At 40.2% G+C, this 15,000-nt stretch overlaps 2 protein-coding genes across 7 annotated transcripts in view; one reads left to right on the top strand and one right to left on the bottom strand.

The window, feature by feature from the left end:
* The window catches only part of LOC123504849 (multiple epidermal growth factor-like domains protein 6), a 53,559-nt gene extending 51,584 nt beyond the window's left edge, over window positions 1–1,975 (top strand). For both annotated transcript variants that reach the window (XM_045255748.1, XM_045255749.1), the window contains one exon: window positions 679–1,975. In XM_045255748.1, the coding sequence (XP_045111683.1) occupies window positions 679–740 (62 nt within the window). In that variant the 3' untranslated portion in view covers window positions 741–1,975. The remainder of the gene's footprint in view (window positions 1–678) is intronic.
* A 6,958-nt stretch (window positions 1,976–8,933) lies between these two features.
* The window catches only part of LOC123504716 (protogenin B-like), a 283,603-nt gene continuing 277,536 nt past the window's right edge, over window positions 8,934–15,000 (bottom strand). For 2 of the 5 annotated variants that reach the window (XM_045255459.1, XM_045255460.1), the window contains exons 21-23: window positions 14,653–14,762; window positions 14,126–14,263; window positions 8,934–13,761 (exon numbers count right to left, since the gene is read on the bottom strand). In XM_045255459.1, the coding sequence (XP_045111394.1) occupies window positions 13,510–13,761; window positions 14,126–14,263; window positions 14,653–14,762 (500 nt within the window). In that variant the 3' untranslated portion in view covers window positions 8,934–13,509. Of the gene's footprint in view, window positions 13,762–13,864; window positions 13,936–14,125; window positions 14,264–14,652; window positions 14,763–15,000 lie in introns of all 5 variants that reach the window. The other 3 variants (XM_045255461.1, XM_045255463.1, XM_045255462.1) reach the window with 3 other exon arrangements.

Below are 15,000 nucleotides of genomic sequence, written 5' to 3'. Positions count from 1 at the left end.
ACTTATCTCGGTTTGGCCAGCTAGTTGCATGTCCACATTCGATCCTCCCGCTCTCCAGGTTGTAAACACTCTATATGGCGGGTCTTAGATGAGGGACGGTCTCCTGATAAATCTTAAATGGCAACATTTGCCCCACTTTGATATTCGTCAAAATACTTGAAAATGGAAACTATTGCAATCTAAACGAGTACTTCTCAGCTGAGTAGTGCACACTAATTATGCTAAATGGATGGAGAACGCATTATTAGTTTAATCTTATTTATAATAGTAAAAACAATGTGAATATAATTGCCAAATGTTAAACATCCTAGTTATGGTTTCAAGAGGTATATCACGGTTAACGATTTCCAGTGTGCTACTAACACGTTATTTAATTACTTCACATGTACATAATGATACAATGCCATTTAGCTTTATAGTTCAGTGCTGAAAAATCGAGTTAGTACATGTCTTGGTGGGCTCGGGTGTCCCTTACCTCCCCAGTGATATCTGGTGGCCGCTGATTTCACAAATACCCCATTTGCTTAAATAAATAAATAAATAAATAAATAAATAAATAAATAAATAAATAAATATATATATATATATATATATATATATATATATATATATATATATATATATATATATATATATATTTCTTTGTCTTTCTCTCATGGTTTTCCATTCCATCACCAGTCTCCTACGTGACAACCAGCGACCAGCGCGGCCGAGCAGACATCCCTGTGGAGCTGAGCTGATTTGATAGCGAATAATCCACGCGACGCCTAGCGAAGCCAAGTGACCACGAACAATGATTCTTGTATTTACTGATCTCTAAGGAGACACTGGCAGGTGTAGTGTCTCCAGGCCGTGTGTGTGTGTGTGTGTGTGTGTGTGTGTGTGTGTGTGTGTGTGTGTGTGTGTGTGTGTGTGTGTGTGTGTGTGTGTGTGTGTGTGTAAAAGGTTCAGGACAACGGTTGATGTTGGGAATAGTGACTTCATTGTACGTAGACTAGTGTCGTGTTCATTTGTAGCAGTTTTTATTTCCTGTGTTGACATTCGCTCGATTTGACGCGCACAAAATTACACAGCAGGTGTGAGTAGTGAGTGAGTGCACCGAGCGAGCCACACGTGAAATGGTACTGTACATAACACAAACTTTGACCAGTGCGGGGAATCACGTGGCCGAGGACATGACTCAACAGGCCTTCCTAGTGATGCTCGGTGATCTTAGTGAGTGTGAAGGTGCAAAAGGCGCTCCACTCAATACACTGTTGAATGCAGATATTAATAGAGACGATGTGTCCTGGCGCAGCATCTAGTGTTGGGTAGGTCACCACTGTGTTCGGGAACCTTTGTGGCGGAGAAAGACGCTACTGTAGGGTTTGCGGGAGAACTGAGGGATGGGCAGGCGCCTTGGAAACAATGGAAACAGTGACCAAAAAAAAAAAAAAAAAAAAAAAAACTGCAAAAGAAAGGTAGGTACGATTATAGATGAAAGAAGACTATTGTTGTAAAGGAGGCAAGTGGTCACAACATTGCAATAAACTGACCATCTGACCACTTGTTCTCTTTGCAAGTCATTACTTTCATCAGACACGTAAGGGTAAAGGCAAATTGTAATAGAGACATCTAAGTCCAAGCAGAAAAGTACGTTTACATTTTTTGTTGGGCAAATGAGTCAAGAGAAAATGGCAGCTATGAGATTGAAATGTAGGAGTAACTGCTTTAAACTTTTCCAGCTTGTTACAGATTGGCCTGTACGACGGAATGTATTTACTATTTAGGCGTGCAGCCTGTACATGAATTTCCTGCTAACTAGATCGTGCATTAGAAGTGAAAAAGAATCAATTAGGTAAACTTATCAACATCATCAATGAAATCAACTTGCTCCATGGCATAGGAGGATATTTTCACTACAGCAACGCCGACATGTCTCTGAGTACTTCAACCTCCCCTATGACTTATGTGATCAATAAATAGCTGTAATTTGTTTTGAGCTTCATAGCCCTAACTAGGTGAAGGAACTCAGGATGCAAGACTCACACCAACAGAGAAAACATCGACACATATCAACACGTTAAAGCATTTTCTGTCAGGACGATACTAACACAAGAGGAAAAAGGTAACCAATAACTGTCCAAGCCGGAGTCGCTCGTAGCCCTAGCAAGGAGACAACACACATTTACTATTCTATTGTGCGCCTCTACGTTATATACTTCAATATTTGTCCTCTGAATTACACACCATTTATTAACGAATGAATACTCTTTTTTTTTTATTAGAGAGTAATAAAAAAAAATGAAAACAGTAAGTAATATGATTCTAAATGAGTAAGTTCTGCCTACGGATCGGATGTAGTGTCGGGGGATAGCCTTTGCAACGCCCTCCCCCCCCTCCCCCGCCAGACCCTGATGTAGTTAAAGTCACCTTGGTTGTTGTTGGTTTTACTTCTTTTTTCACGATTCATTTTAATCAATTTTCTTCTTTCCTTTCACTATTAACTTTTATATTTTCTTTTCTTTCACTGTTAACTTTTATCTATATTTTCTATCACATTTTCTTTCGTTATCATATTTTCTTTCACTATTAACATTAGGCGCGCGCGCACAGACACACACACACACACACACACACACACACACACACACACACACACACACACACACACACACATTTTTGCAGGCTCCCTGATACTGGTGAGGAAACCGAAGCATCAACACTCGATAATCTGAATTAAGTAAACTCCTGGCAAGTGGCTCTCATATCAATGGTCATCTATGATTTTTAAAGTCTATCTTTTTCCTGTTACATCTATCCTTGTTTAGCCTTAAGAATCCCCTGACATCAATAAAGGAAATTCTAGGCACAAATAATTACTAGAGAAACAATGAACGTCAAGTTAACTATGTTTTTTTGAACACTCACCCGTTCCTGATTACAATACACCATGCCTTGATCAATCTCTTATATATTTCAAAGAAGGGTTACTTATGGTAGAACGAAATACAAAGGAGAAATAAGATCCAAGATAACAACATCGCTGCTGAAGAATTGCGTCTCAGAGGTTGTTACTAATGTTCCTTCCTTCCGCCACAACTTAGTATTAGTGTTGGATTAGGTTGATTATTTACCTCTGCTGGTTCAGATTCCCACTACTTTTTCTTTTTTCTTTCATCCAAGGGGCACGTTAACAAACAACAGGCGATATGTTTTGCTTCCCTCTCTATCTATAAATGGATATTCCTCGCCATCGTCATCGGCAGCATGGATAATGACTACTATAATCTTACACAAGGACTCGTGATTGTTGTCAGTGAAGTGATGGTCTTGTCGGACAGCTTACGGAATGACATCACAGCGACGTCACGACAGTCTCATGGCAAGTTACCGAAGTTACCTTTACAAGTCAGGAATCACGAACCTTAGCAGTGTCCACACTATCCAGCAGTGCCCAAAGAATAAACGTTGTTATCATGTCCCGTTTGATACACACTGTCAGTTTATGTGGCGGGCACAATGACGTCTGGAGCAGGCAAACGACGGGCAGCGCTCTGATTTGTTTTTTTTCTTTCACACAAAATGTAAGAACTTTGTGCTATGCATGGTGAGACCTCCCTCACATTTTACCATCCTACTTATTACTGCCTACTGAATGACATGAACCGCCCCACACAACCACCTATCCAGCGGCGTGGAGTAGTACCTGGACTACATGCAGACGTACCCGGTAGGGGCATAACCTGACGGGCTCTTGTCCAACATCTGGTAGCACTTTCTGTTGCCACAACAGTGCCCCTGATTTTTACGTTTCGGACGTCACCAACTGCCCATAGAGATGGGGTTACATTGTTTGCCCGTTAGACTCTTCTTGATAGTAAGCGGTCTTGAAAAAATCTGAAAAAAAATATCCCATACGATTAGCCCTCATATTCGAAGAGTATATATTGCCTAAGTATGATCTGATAACGATGTGACCGCTTCTAAACGCTTACGTAGTTCTTCCGCAGTTAGACATCCCGTCCAGTTGCATGTCGTTCATCACCGAGTTCTATTGATTCTGCAGTTTCTAATACTGCAGAGTGAATAGAACTCCCCGGATCAATTGAACGAGTCAAACGAATCTTGGTGAATCGCCAAGCAGTCGACGGAAACGTAAACATGGCGGAAAGGCGCCGCGAACGAGTCTGCAGATGGGATCAAATCCACAATGTTTGATGGTGCACTGTGTACCGACACTATGGAACACGACGATACTGGCGTGATAAATCATATGAATTCCTTGAAAACCAACAACATGCAGGTCAAATTTTTGAATTTTAAGACAATATAAGACAAACGCGAAATTTAAAACTGTCTGGTCTGACTATAGTTCAGTATTTCCACGAGACACTCCTACATCAGTGCTCGCCGCCACGGCGTGACAGCTGCACTATCATAAGACAGGAATACAGCTAGGTGATATTGCACAAGTTAATCTTAGTGGCTAAGCTACAAGTCTTGATATCATACATACTAACTCAGGAGATGAAGAGTGATGCTCGGGTTTCTTAGATCTGCATCTAATGGTGTCTTCTGTTCTTCCTTACAGGACTGTTCCTCACTCGATCTGTTCTCTCTGTAACGAGTACTAATAAATGTTTTCACAACACAAACACGAGTGATTATTCAACTCAACTCATCCGGCCGGCGGAAACGAGCTACTGAAGGGTGGCCGAGGGGCAGAGAGCTAGCGCTGCTCCAAAGTGAGCATGCGCCAGGCTTTCCCTTGAGCCTACGCCGTAGTGGACAAGATGGAGGAGAAGGAGGCTACCCAGGGTGTTCAGTTGCTTACCTAGGAAGCAGAAGAGAATTTCGAACTTCCTTGGTGTTTGCTTAATTAAGAGTCAGTCAGAAGAAAGGGAAAAAGATATAATTCGCTAGGATTGTTATATCTTATAGTGAGTTAATATTGTCGTGATCCGATCTGTTGCATAATGCTGTGCAATGCTGCACACTACCCTGGCTACTGGTTATAGAAAATCAAGCACGTTTTCTTTGTTTACTTAATAAATAATGCTAACACATAAACACATCCCATACGTCTCCGGCAAATGACACTCGTCACATAAACACCAAATGTGAAAATTACTGCAGTCTTCATACACAAAACAATAGCGCAGTTTTACTCACCAAAGATTTTCATTCTCTTCACTAGATAATATATCATATATATTTGTTTTACAACGATGTACTCAACTAACTCAATCACCCTTATATGAAATATACTGGCATTACAGCAATGTAATGCCATAACGCTCATAATTAGTATAATTAATATGTCTGCATTGCGGCGATTTCCTCATAATATTCACACATATCTGCATCACTGCGATTTACTCTTAATACTCAACACATTGACACCAGAAAGAATTTACACGGACACAACAACTACTCGATACGGCGATGTTGTCATAGCAGTCACCAAACATCAGAATATCACTCGGCCACAGCTACAACTCTTTCTATAACTATTATATGATTAATATCAAAATGATAAATGTAAACATCCTATCGTTATTCCTCCATCCTCTTGATGACAATCACTGAATCACATTGCTTTCAAGACTGTATTACAACTTTTAAACTGCACTTACCTTTTTCATGATTCCGTCCTCATCTTCCCTGCAGCCACATCCCAGACCACTGCCTCTCAGAATCTCAGGTCTCTCTCTCTCTTTCTACAATCTCTGTTGCTCTCTTACTGACTTCTCCTTCAATATCATTACTGACATACTCTAGTTTACGCTACATGTTTCTTTCAAAAGTTATTCCCTCATAATAAGGTCAAAATTCATATATATTATCACACACACATATACTGTACATTCTTCCACGTACATGACCCGCCCGTAGGCATGATAGTATATATAATTTAACCAATCAGAACAAAACAAGGTGGAGATTGGGGTATGAGGGGAGAGTGAGAGGCAGGTCAAGTACCCCTAAGTCACCTCGCCTTTCCCCTCCTTCATACTCAGCGCCCAAACAGGCCGACGCCTTATGTCTGCCGTCATTTCACCCTCGCTCATGCGGTCATTGTTTATAGTCTTCTTCCTGAGGCACATCTGCATGGGCCTCTCTCTCTCTATTTACCAACAACTTTTCAGGGTTTTTCTGTTTTCTGTATTCCCCTTTTTCTTCCTTGTTTTCCTCTTATTCTTTTCCTGGTTCCATAATCATGTATGCAGATATTCCATACCACAGTATGAAGTTAACAAAAGCGGAGAGACTGTGCCAGACATCTCATCTCTTGCTAAAACAGCTTCTATGAAATTAGGTGTTCTGAGGCGTCTCCGACAGTTTTCTCGCCCCTCCAACTGCTTACTCTGTATAAGAGCCTTATCCGTCCTTGTATGGAGTACTTTTCGCATGTTTGGGGGGTTCCAGTCACACAGCTTTGCTTGATAGGGTGGAATCGAAAGCTCTTCGTCTCATCAACTCCCCTCCTCTGACTAACGTCTTCAGTCTCTTTCTCACCGCCGAAATGTTGCATCCCTTTCTATATTTTATCGCTATTTTCATGGTAACTGTTCTACTGATCTTGCTAACTGCATGCCTCCCCTCCTCCTGCGGCCACGCTGCACAAAACTTTCTTCTTCCTCTCATCCCTATTCTGTCCAACTCCCTAATGCAAGAGTTAACCAGTACGCTCAATCATTCATCCCTTTCTCTGGTAAACTCTGGAACTCCCTCCCTGCATCTTTATTTCCGAATTCCTACAACTTGTCTTCTTTTAAGAGGGAGGTATCGAGGCATTTACTCCCCTAATTCTGGCTAACGGTTTTGGCACTTTTTGAACTCTTTGGAGAGCCAGCGCTCAAGTGGGCCTTTTTCTAACTTTCTTTTTTTTGCCCTTGGCTGGCCCTCTTCCCTACGTAAAAAAAAAAAAAAAAAAAAAAAAAAAAAAGACAGCATTGGTAATATGGCACTATGGTGAAGCGGCGGGTGGGGAGATAGAAAGTGCGGGTTATGGGAAGCTGAGAAGGATTATATGAGGTGAGGAACTTCTTTGTGCTGGAGGTACGTTATTAAGTTATCCAGGTAGAAATGAGAGGATTCTGTGAACATGGTTGAGAGGTAAGAGGTAAGTAGAGTAGGGAGGTATGGGAAGGGCTACGCAGCCACCCTGTTTGCTGAATGAGTTAGTATTTTTTATGGATGCCTCAACATTTGAACTAATTGATTCCAGCAGTTAGCCATCTTTCATTATTGAACATTTTATTGTCTTATTTTTATGTTTTGAAATATAAACACTATATACTAGTAAATGATTCTTAGTTTACTTTATTTTGTATTCCTATTCTACTTTTTTTAAATATAAACACTATCAAGTTGTATATGATTCTTAGTTTTAAAAAGTGAATAAGTATTCGGACAGAAAGGACTAATTCATTTGGCGGATGGGTACTGTCACCCGCCTCGAAGTTCTTACGTGATTTGTTGATCCCCAAAATTTTTCTTAATTATGGTCTACTATATAAGTTTCTGTTATTCAGGAAAGTAGCAATGATCGAATGTTGCTTTATTATCTATTTACTTAACGATGTGATGTAAAGATAAGCTCTGAGGTTTATTTTTACCAAAGAGCGTGATTCAGCAAAGTATAGTGTCTTCCAGTGGTTCAGCAGGAAAAGAAAAGTCTTTCATTGTTTTATCTTGAATGTATTTGATCCATGGCTTGGGGGGGACGGGGCGGGGCGGGCACTCCTTTGGCTTGCCTCACCCGCCGGTACCACTTCTCCCATGGAATGTCCGGGAATAAATTTGTTAATGCTTGATGTTAACTGTACAAATTTCTTAGGGCTACACTGTGAGGTATAGTAACAGTTACAAGACAACAGAAAATACTAAAGGATGAAATTGTTACATACTGTAACATCTGTCCGAGGCACCTGGAGCAAAGCTTGTTTAGTTTTGCTTTTAGTTTCGTGTCCGTATGAAGCACGTGGTTCATCTTTCATTGAATTACAGTAGTAAACATATTACAAACAAATGGAACCTGTCACGATAAAAAAAACTTATATATATATATATATATATATATATATATATATATATATATATATATATATATATATATATATATATATATATATATATATAGAGAGAGAGAGAGAGAGAGAGAGAGAGAGAGAGAGAGAGAGAGAGAGAGAGAGAGAGAGAGAGAGAGAGAGAGAGAGAGAGAGAGAGAGAGAGAGAGAGAGAGAGAGAGACTTGGTAGTAGTATAGATACATGGTATGAATCAACTCAGTACATTGAGGTTATACCGTGAAGAGGACATGTTCCTTGAAAACAGAGCATCACGTTAGTTTCAAGAATTCATAAATACACAAGGAATACAAAGGAGGCAAGGAGTGAGTGAGGGGCAGCGGCCTCCACCAGGTACTGAGTGGCTGATGCCAAGGCAGAGGGTGCCAGGGAGATGTGGACGAGAGCAGGACATTTCTGTTACCCCAACATGTTCAAGGTAATTACAAGAAGAAAATATCAGATCACCTTGAGAGGTAGACTTATATCGTTACTCTTAATGAATTTTCTCAAATACACATTGAATAACACTCTCAAAGCCCTCTTTATATGCTGTATATAGACCAAAAAAAATTTCAATGCGTAAATAAAGGTGCATATGTTTCCCATTCCATTCACATATTTAGGCAAACAATTGCTGCAGACTACAACTGTGTCCCAGCCACCAGGGTCAATGAACCAAGGAATGACCGTGTCTTTGTTACTTCACACAGAGCGAGACGAGATGGCTCTCATGGCTCAATAATTTGGATTTGGCATTTGAAAAGGGAACAATTAATTTGCTGAACGGCGAAATGACCTTCAAGCACTATTGAATAACAACGGGGTGTACAGCCACGAGGGGCGATGGCTGCGGAGGATGTAAAGGAAAGTCTGGTTCATGAAACATCAAAATAACTTTCCTAACAAAGTGAACTACGCGACCAACTGAGTTCCTCACGCTGAAGTTTGACCGGTTTAAGGCACACACGGATCACTACGTTGAGCTACTCTGATGGACTGGCGCGCGGTGGAGCCTCACTGGACGCTGAAGGCAGGAGAGGCGTTTTGGTGGGTCTTGTCAGGATACATGACACACCTGGAGGGAAAAATGAGAGGACATCACGGCAGGTGAGGTCTGGTGCCTTCCCATGGAAAGGTAGGTACCATATGACCAACATCCGGCCATTCAGTGGGAGGGAGGGTAGCACTAGCTGGAGCTTCATCGAGGATCTCGCCACACGACATTGCTTCAAGTCTTACATACGAGTACAGGCTGAAGACTTCACAGTGTTCCTCGGCAATGCCCTGCTCCCTTACACTACCGGTCTGACCACTTCTGCCTTGACATAGACCTTTTTAATATACCGAAGGAAAGAAATTGCTTACAACATTAAGAAACACGTAAAACACTGGCGGCTCTAACAAAAAGCCATAGTAGTAACACATCTTTCACTCGGCTCGCTCACTCTCGAGCCAACCTGCTCACGTAATTCCAAGCAGGGGAAATACAGTTCATCCCTAACATTACACAGCAACTGACGGCAGCAATTTACACTGAAGGATTCAGAATACATTCTCCTACAAATTATGATTGGCAGCTTTTCAAATATAGAACTGCATGACATGATTAACAACTTCTCAAATATAGAAGAACATGACCTTTTTCTTTTCATCATCTACATTACAAAGGCGAAATAATCACAGATTTAACCTTAGCTGAGCTCTTACACTGTTCATCCCATTCAGCTGTGTTCCTTCCCATTCATTCATGGGACACAGTCTTACACACTTATACTACAGAAGCGGTTCATTCAGTTGATTCATTTTCGCAGGAAGTGTGATCCGAGTTTACGGAATCTCATTTTCATATATGCTTTATTCTGAACCCTATACGAGATAATGAAATACACTTTGGACATAAGTTTCATTCCTCTCCACTAGACCATATATTATACACAGCTATCTTAGTAAAAGAAAAATGGAGTACATGTTTGAAGGAAAATGTTGTCATTCTGAAATCTAAGTAATAAAGAAAAATCTTAAGTATTTACTGGTACACAAGAGCCATACATCAGGATGGAACTATCAAATGTCATTATAAAGAGGTTATAAAGTGGTATGAACTTGTACATGCCAAGAGGCATAAATATGTTGAGCCTGTATTTTAAAAATGGCATTATTTGAACTTGCTGTGTATGGTGGTCACATTTTTTTTTCTTGGAAATGTCATTTATCAGCTGAACATGGATACCCTCCAGTGGTGGTCGGTTTGCCGCCATACGGGATCCAGTTCTCGCGTAAGACAATATTATATATATGTACTACGGCCACTCGGGTCATTCTCGACTCCCGGGAAGACGTCCCTACAGGAGGAGCAGAAAACCCTCATAACGTGAAGTCAGATGTTCAGGTAGGAAAGTCTTTAGAGTGTGGATACAATAAGAAATGTTCAGCAGCAAGGTGCATATTCCTTCATGGATACAGGAAAAGAAATGTAATTTATTGGTTTAGGAGTGGTTTAAGAGAATGGTGCTTGGCAGTAACTTGTGAGAGGCTGCGCTGGTCGAATGTCTGTCGTTTTAAGATGCGTCATTTTCTTTGATTTAATAATATCAAGTATTTTCCCAGTATATATAACGCAATGCAGGTGAACAAGTCATCCCTTACGCCAGGTAATTATCCTTCTTAACCTGGCTTTCCTGAGACATTTTATGTATTTATACTATGAGGCTACATGTCAATAAATTCTAACTACGGTATGAGGCATTTCTGTGAGATTTGAAACATGGAACATCTTTAAGTCACCCTGAAAACATCCTTGAATTCGTCCAGGTCAGAACTCTCGCCTCCCACCAAGTGTTGGGATCTCACCACCATAAGAACATGGCTCGTCGTGGACGCTGCTCAGAGACGCCAAACTCAGCACAACTATGCGGAAAAAAGTAACGAATTCGACCTATGATGAATAAGTGAAACTGAACTTAAACCTAGAAAGAAGTACTGTACGGTATGAAAACACTATGGTACAAGACGGTGTGCCTCTGGGTCAGACTGGCGCGGGGACATCTGTAATGGAGATACGAGGAAGTGATAGTTTAGGTTCTGTAGGAAACATTTTTTTTTCTTCCTTCCCATAATGTATAAAAAATATTCTATGGAAAACAAAATAAATTCCACAAGGATACAAAGGTAGAGAAAGTATCACGTCATACGCCCACGCACCTGCTACTCACTACATATAGCCAAGGAAAATTTTTTGGGAAACTATTCATAGTTGGACGAACACACTGCTTCGGGGAAAACAATCCCAGCCCAACGCCAACCCATCGGCTATCAATCTTCAGTACATCTATAAATCAATGCTATAAATCAGCTTATCTACATGAGGTGACGAAGCCTTCTAAATGTAACGCAAAACGTGGTGCTGAAAAATAAGTCTCCATTCACTTTAACAAGAAAGTCGAGGAAATAATGGTAGCAAGGGAGCTCAGACTAGTCCGTGTTACAGTATAACCAATAACTAATATAATTTCTTATGCTATTCTACGTATTTTGGTCATCCTGTACAAGTTCCTAATCTTGACCTATGGAGAATGTGTGTATTGAAAAGTAGTAGAGGGGGCTCGGGACTTGATTTCTGTAAGTGATATAAAACTATCACTTATGTATCTATGTTTGGAATAAAGAAGAGTTTTGGGCTTAGCTTGCAGTGCAGCGACTCGCAGTGGTTGGTGCCCCTTCAGAAAGCATTCTAAACCAGGAAAGTGGCCATACCGGATGTGACAACAGGATTATTGTTCTGAAAAGTCGTCTATTTCACGTCTAAAGCTTCTAGGACCTGGCTTGGGATTGGGGCATGGCAAAACCGATATATATATATATATATATATATATATATATATATATATATATATATATATATATATATATATATATATATATATATATATATATATATATATATACATATATGTATATATGTATATCCCGAAAAGTCTTCTTATACGAGAAACAGATGAATCCTCAAACCAGTAAGCCATTTTTCATGAAAGGCATTACCAATGTCCTTATTTTGATTGCTATGTGAAGTGTTAACAACCACTGCTTGTGAAGTGTATATATATATATATATATATATATATATATATATATATATATATATATATATATATATATATATATATAATTCAGCCCAATACCATTTTGTTAGCCGACGAAATTCAATAGGGAGTTTTCAGAACTAGTAAGTGTCACGAAGTGGCAACACTAGAAATGTCTGATTGTGAAGCATAAGAGCATTGTCAAATCTCCCTATAGTGTCATTCTATATACATAAAGATGCTATGAACATATTTGATATATTTTTCTCCGTAATTCTCTCTCTATATTAGCACAGGTAAAATCGAACTCTATTCATAAACAAATGTATATAAGTTGATTTTCTAGTAAATTGGCATTTAAATTCATTTGGTTATCTCCAGATTTGCAAACAAGTACGTACGTCGTTGACTGGAAGTGTAACTGGGAAGATAACACGTTTGTCACTTAAAAGTCCTAGTGACGTAGATCAACTTACTAGTAAATGGAAACAATAATTTTGATTAAGAATCGGCAACTCCTGGCGAGGGTATCGCTGTTTCCAACCCAAATAAACATATATTTGTTTGACTGGTCTGCCTTAGTTGAACTTTACATATTGATGGATAACCAGTTAATTCCTGCTGTAGTGTCAATGACGCTACGCCATGAGGAGGAAAGTTTCACGTACTAGTCCTGTTTTGTCACTCCAGGCCAGTCCTGAGAGATGTTGGTTTTGGTGCTCGATTACTTTGCCGCGTCGCTCGTCTCATGAAAGCGAAGCCAAAATACCAACAAAAATAACTATGTCCAAATATCACGATGTTACTGAGTATGTTGTGCCATTCTATACAGTACAGTCAAATTTTCACCCTTTTCATTATTCAAATCAGTAGATTTTATGCAGTATTTAAGATATCTATAGCAGTGTTACTAGATAATCACACAAAAATATAATGTTTTGATTAACTTTTCCGAAAATTGTCTACACAGGATATCTAAAAGTAGATAAATAATTTCAATACTATCATAAAAATCAATGTTCTATGCATCTGTATGCACCTGGGATTTACTATAACAATATTTTAGCTCATGTCACTAGGGGACATGCAGTAGCGACATCTGATGGATTAGTTCTGAAAACTCCCCATTCAATGGATACTTTCATCACACGAAGTGCGGACACATGATAGTGGGCAATACTTGGTGTGGCATCGGGATGGCCAGGTCTCATATTAGTACCAACAAGTAAACCCTGACCAAAGTTAAGTATTACTCTTAATATCATGCCACAAATCAAACTACCTCTCCATATTCATCTATTTCTTACTTGGATGGGACTCCTCAGATCCCAACTCGTACTCTCTAAACCCGTGCCTTCACCCGTGAATGCAATTCTAGGAGGAAACTGCTAGGGCCACCCCAGCGCCATCAGGTGAGGAGTGATGGTCAACCTGAGTGGAGTTATACATAGACCTTAGGTTGAATTCTTTCATATTCTTGGAAAATACCGCTTGTGTTGTGGACACGGTCTGCAGCAATCTCTTGGAGCCGTCATCAGCATCGTCAATGTCATCCAAGGTGTCCAGCATTCTGTGGTGGTTGAGACCGTCCCGCAAAGGTTCCATGCCCTCGCTTGTCCCATCATCCTGGAGGTGGGAAGGGGAAGGTTAAAAGTGGCATTAAGCTTCATTCACACCCCTAGGCGAGTGACTCTTATGGAACAGCAGAAGAGTGTGAGCTAAACGCTACCTGGTTCATTTTGCACTGGGGTCGAATAAGCTGTTAGCCACAATGCCATCGTCATGCGAACCAGGACCTCCCTGTAGAACATTAACACTTGTCATTAATTCTTTAGGGGCTATGAATGTCTTCGGTTTCTAATTAACATCTATCAGGTGTTTACACTATAGGAAAAAAAAAAAAAAAGGTTTCAAGAAGAGGGGCAAAACATCATTAAGGATTCATGCGCTCTCATTCGGGTTACTGGTGGCGGGGTTAAAGCTTCCTTACCTTCGTGTCTAAGTGCTGGTTCTGTGTGGCGGGAGGTAGAGTGGCTAGCATGGGCTTGTAATCATCAGGTTCTGTTCCATGATCCCTGCCTGAGGACTTTACCCCATTGGCGTACACCATGCGGCATGTCCCATTACCCTGAAAGTTACTACTTCATCACCACCACACACCATTCACATGTTTATGGTCATCCGTTTCATCCTCAACAAGCAGATTAAGGCAGCATGGGGATCAACAGCTGTAGTGAACTCTGTAGTGTTTATTTGGGATTTGCCTCCACTCAATAGCTAATTATTATTAGACGGAAATGTGCATCAGTTAAGCATTCATTTGAGTCATGCTTGCTTAGGGGAGGCATCACTCATGGGCAGTTTTGGGTATTGTAGCAAATTCACATCTCATTCATATGCAACGAACCAAAAATACAGCACGTTCATTATGATTAATTTCCTTCTCATTGTTGGCATCATGACCATCAGCAGTAGCAGCAAAAAAGCAAACAATACGGAGCTGGACAAGACACTCACCTGGAACACTGACGGAGAGTTGTTTCGGAGATGTAGAATCCTGAGGCAGAGCAAGACTGCTACAACACAGGTTACTACCACCAGGAAGGACACCACGCTGATCACTGCCACTGCTTACACACACACATACACACACACACACACACAAAAGGAAAAATAATTAGTACATAACTCACACCCTTGGAAGCGACTTCACACATACGCTACACAGGCGTAACTACATATATCATTGAAATAAGGGAGACAATAATAGATTAATGAACAATCAAGATTTCCATGCAAGGTTACGAATAATTATGGGGAATAAATTGACGGTATAAAATATGGATTTTGTTGTTACCCACCCAA

The sequence above is a fragment of the Portunus trituberculatus genome, chromosome 17, assembly GCF_017591435.1.
Source record: "Portunus trituberculatus isolate SZX2019 chromosome 17, ASM1759143v1, whole genome shotgun sequence".
NCBI classification, from domain to species: Eukaryota; Metazoa; Arthropoda; class Malacostraca; order Decapoda; family Portunidae; genus Portunus; species Portunus trituberculatus.
The sequence above is the reverse complement of the archived record's forward strand: the minus strand, read 5'-3'. Positions and strand labels throughout refer to the sequence as shown.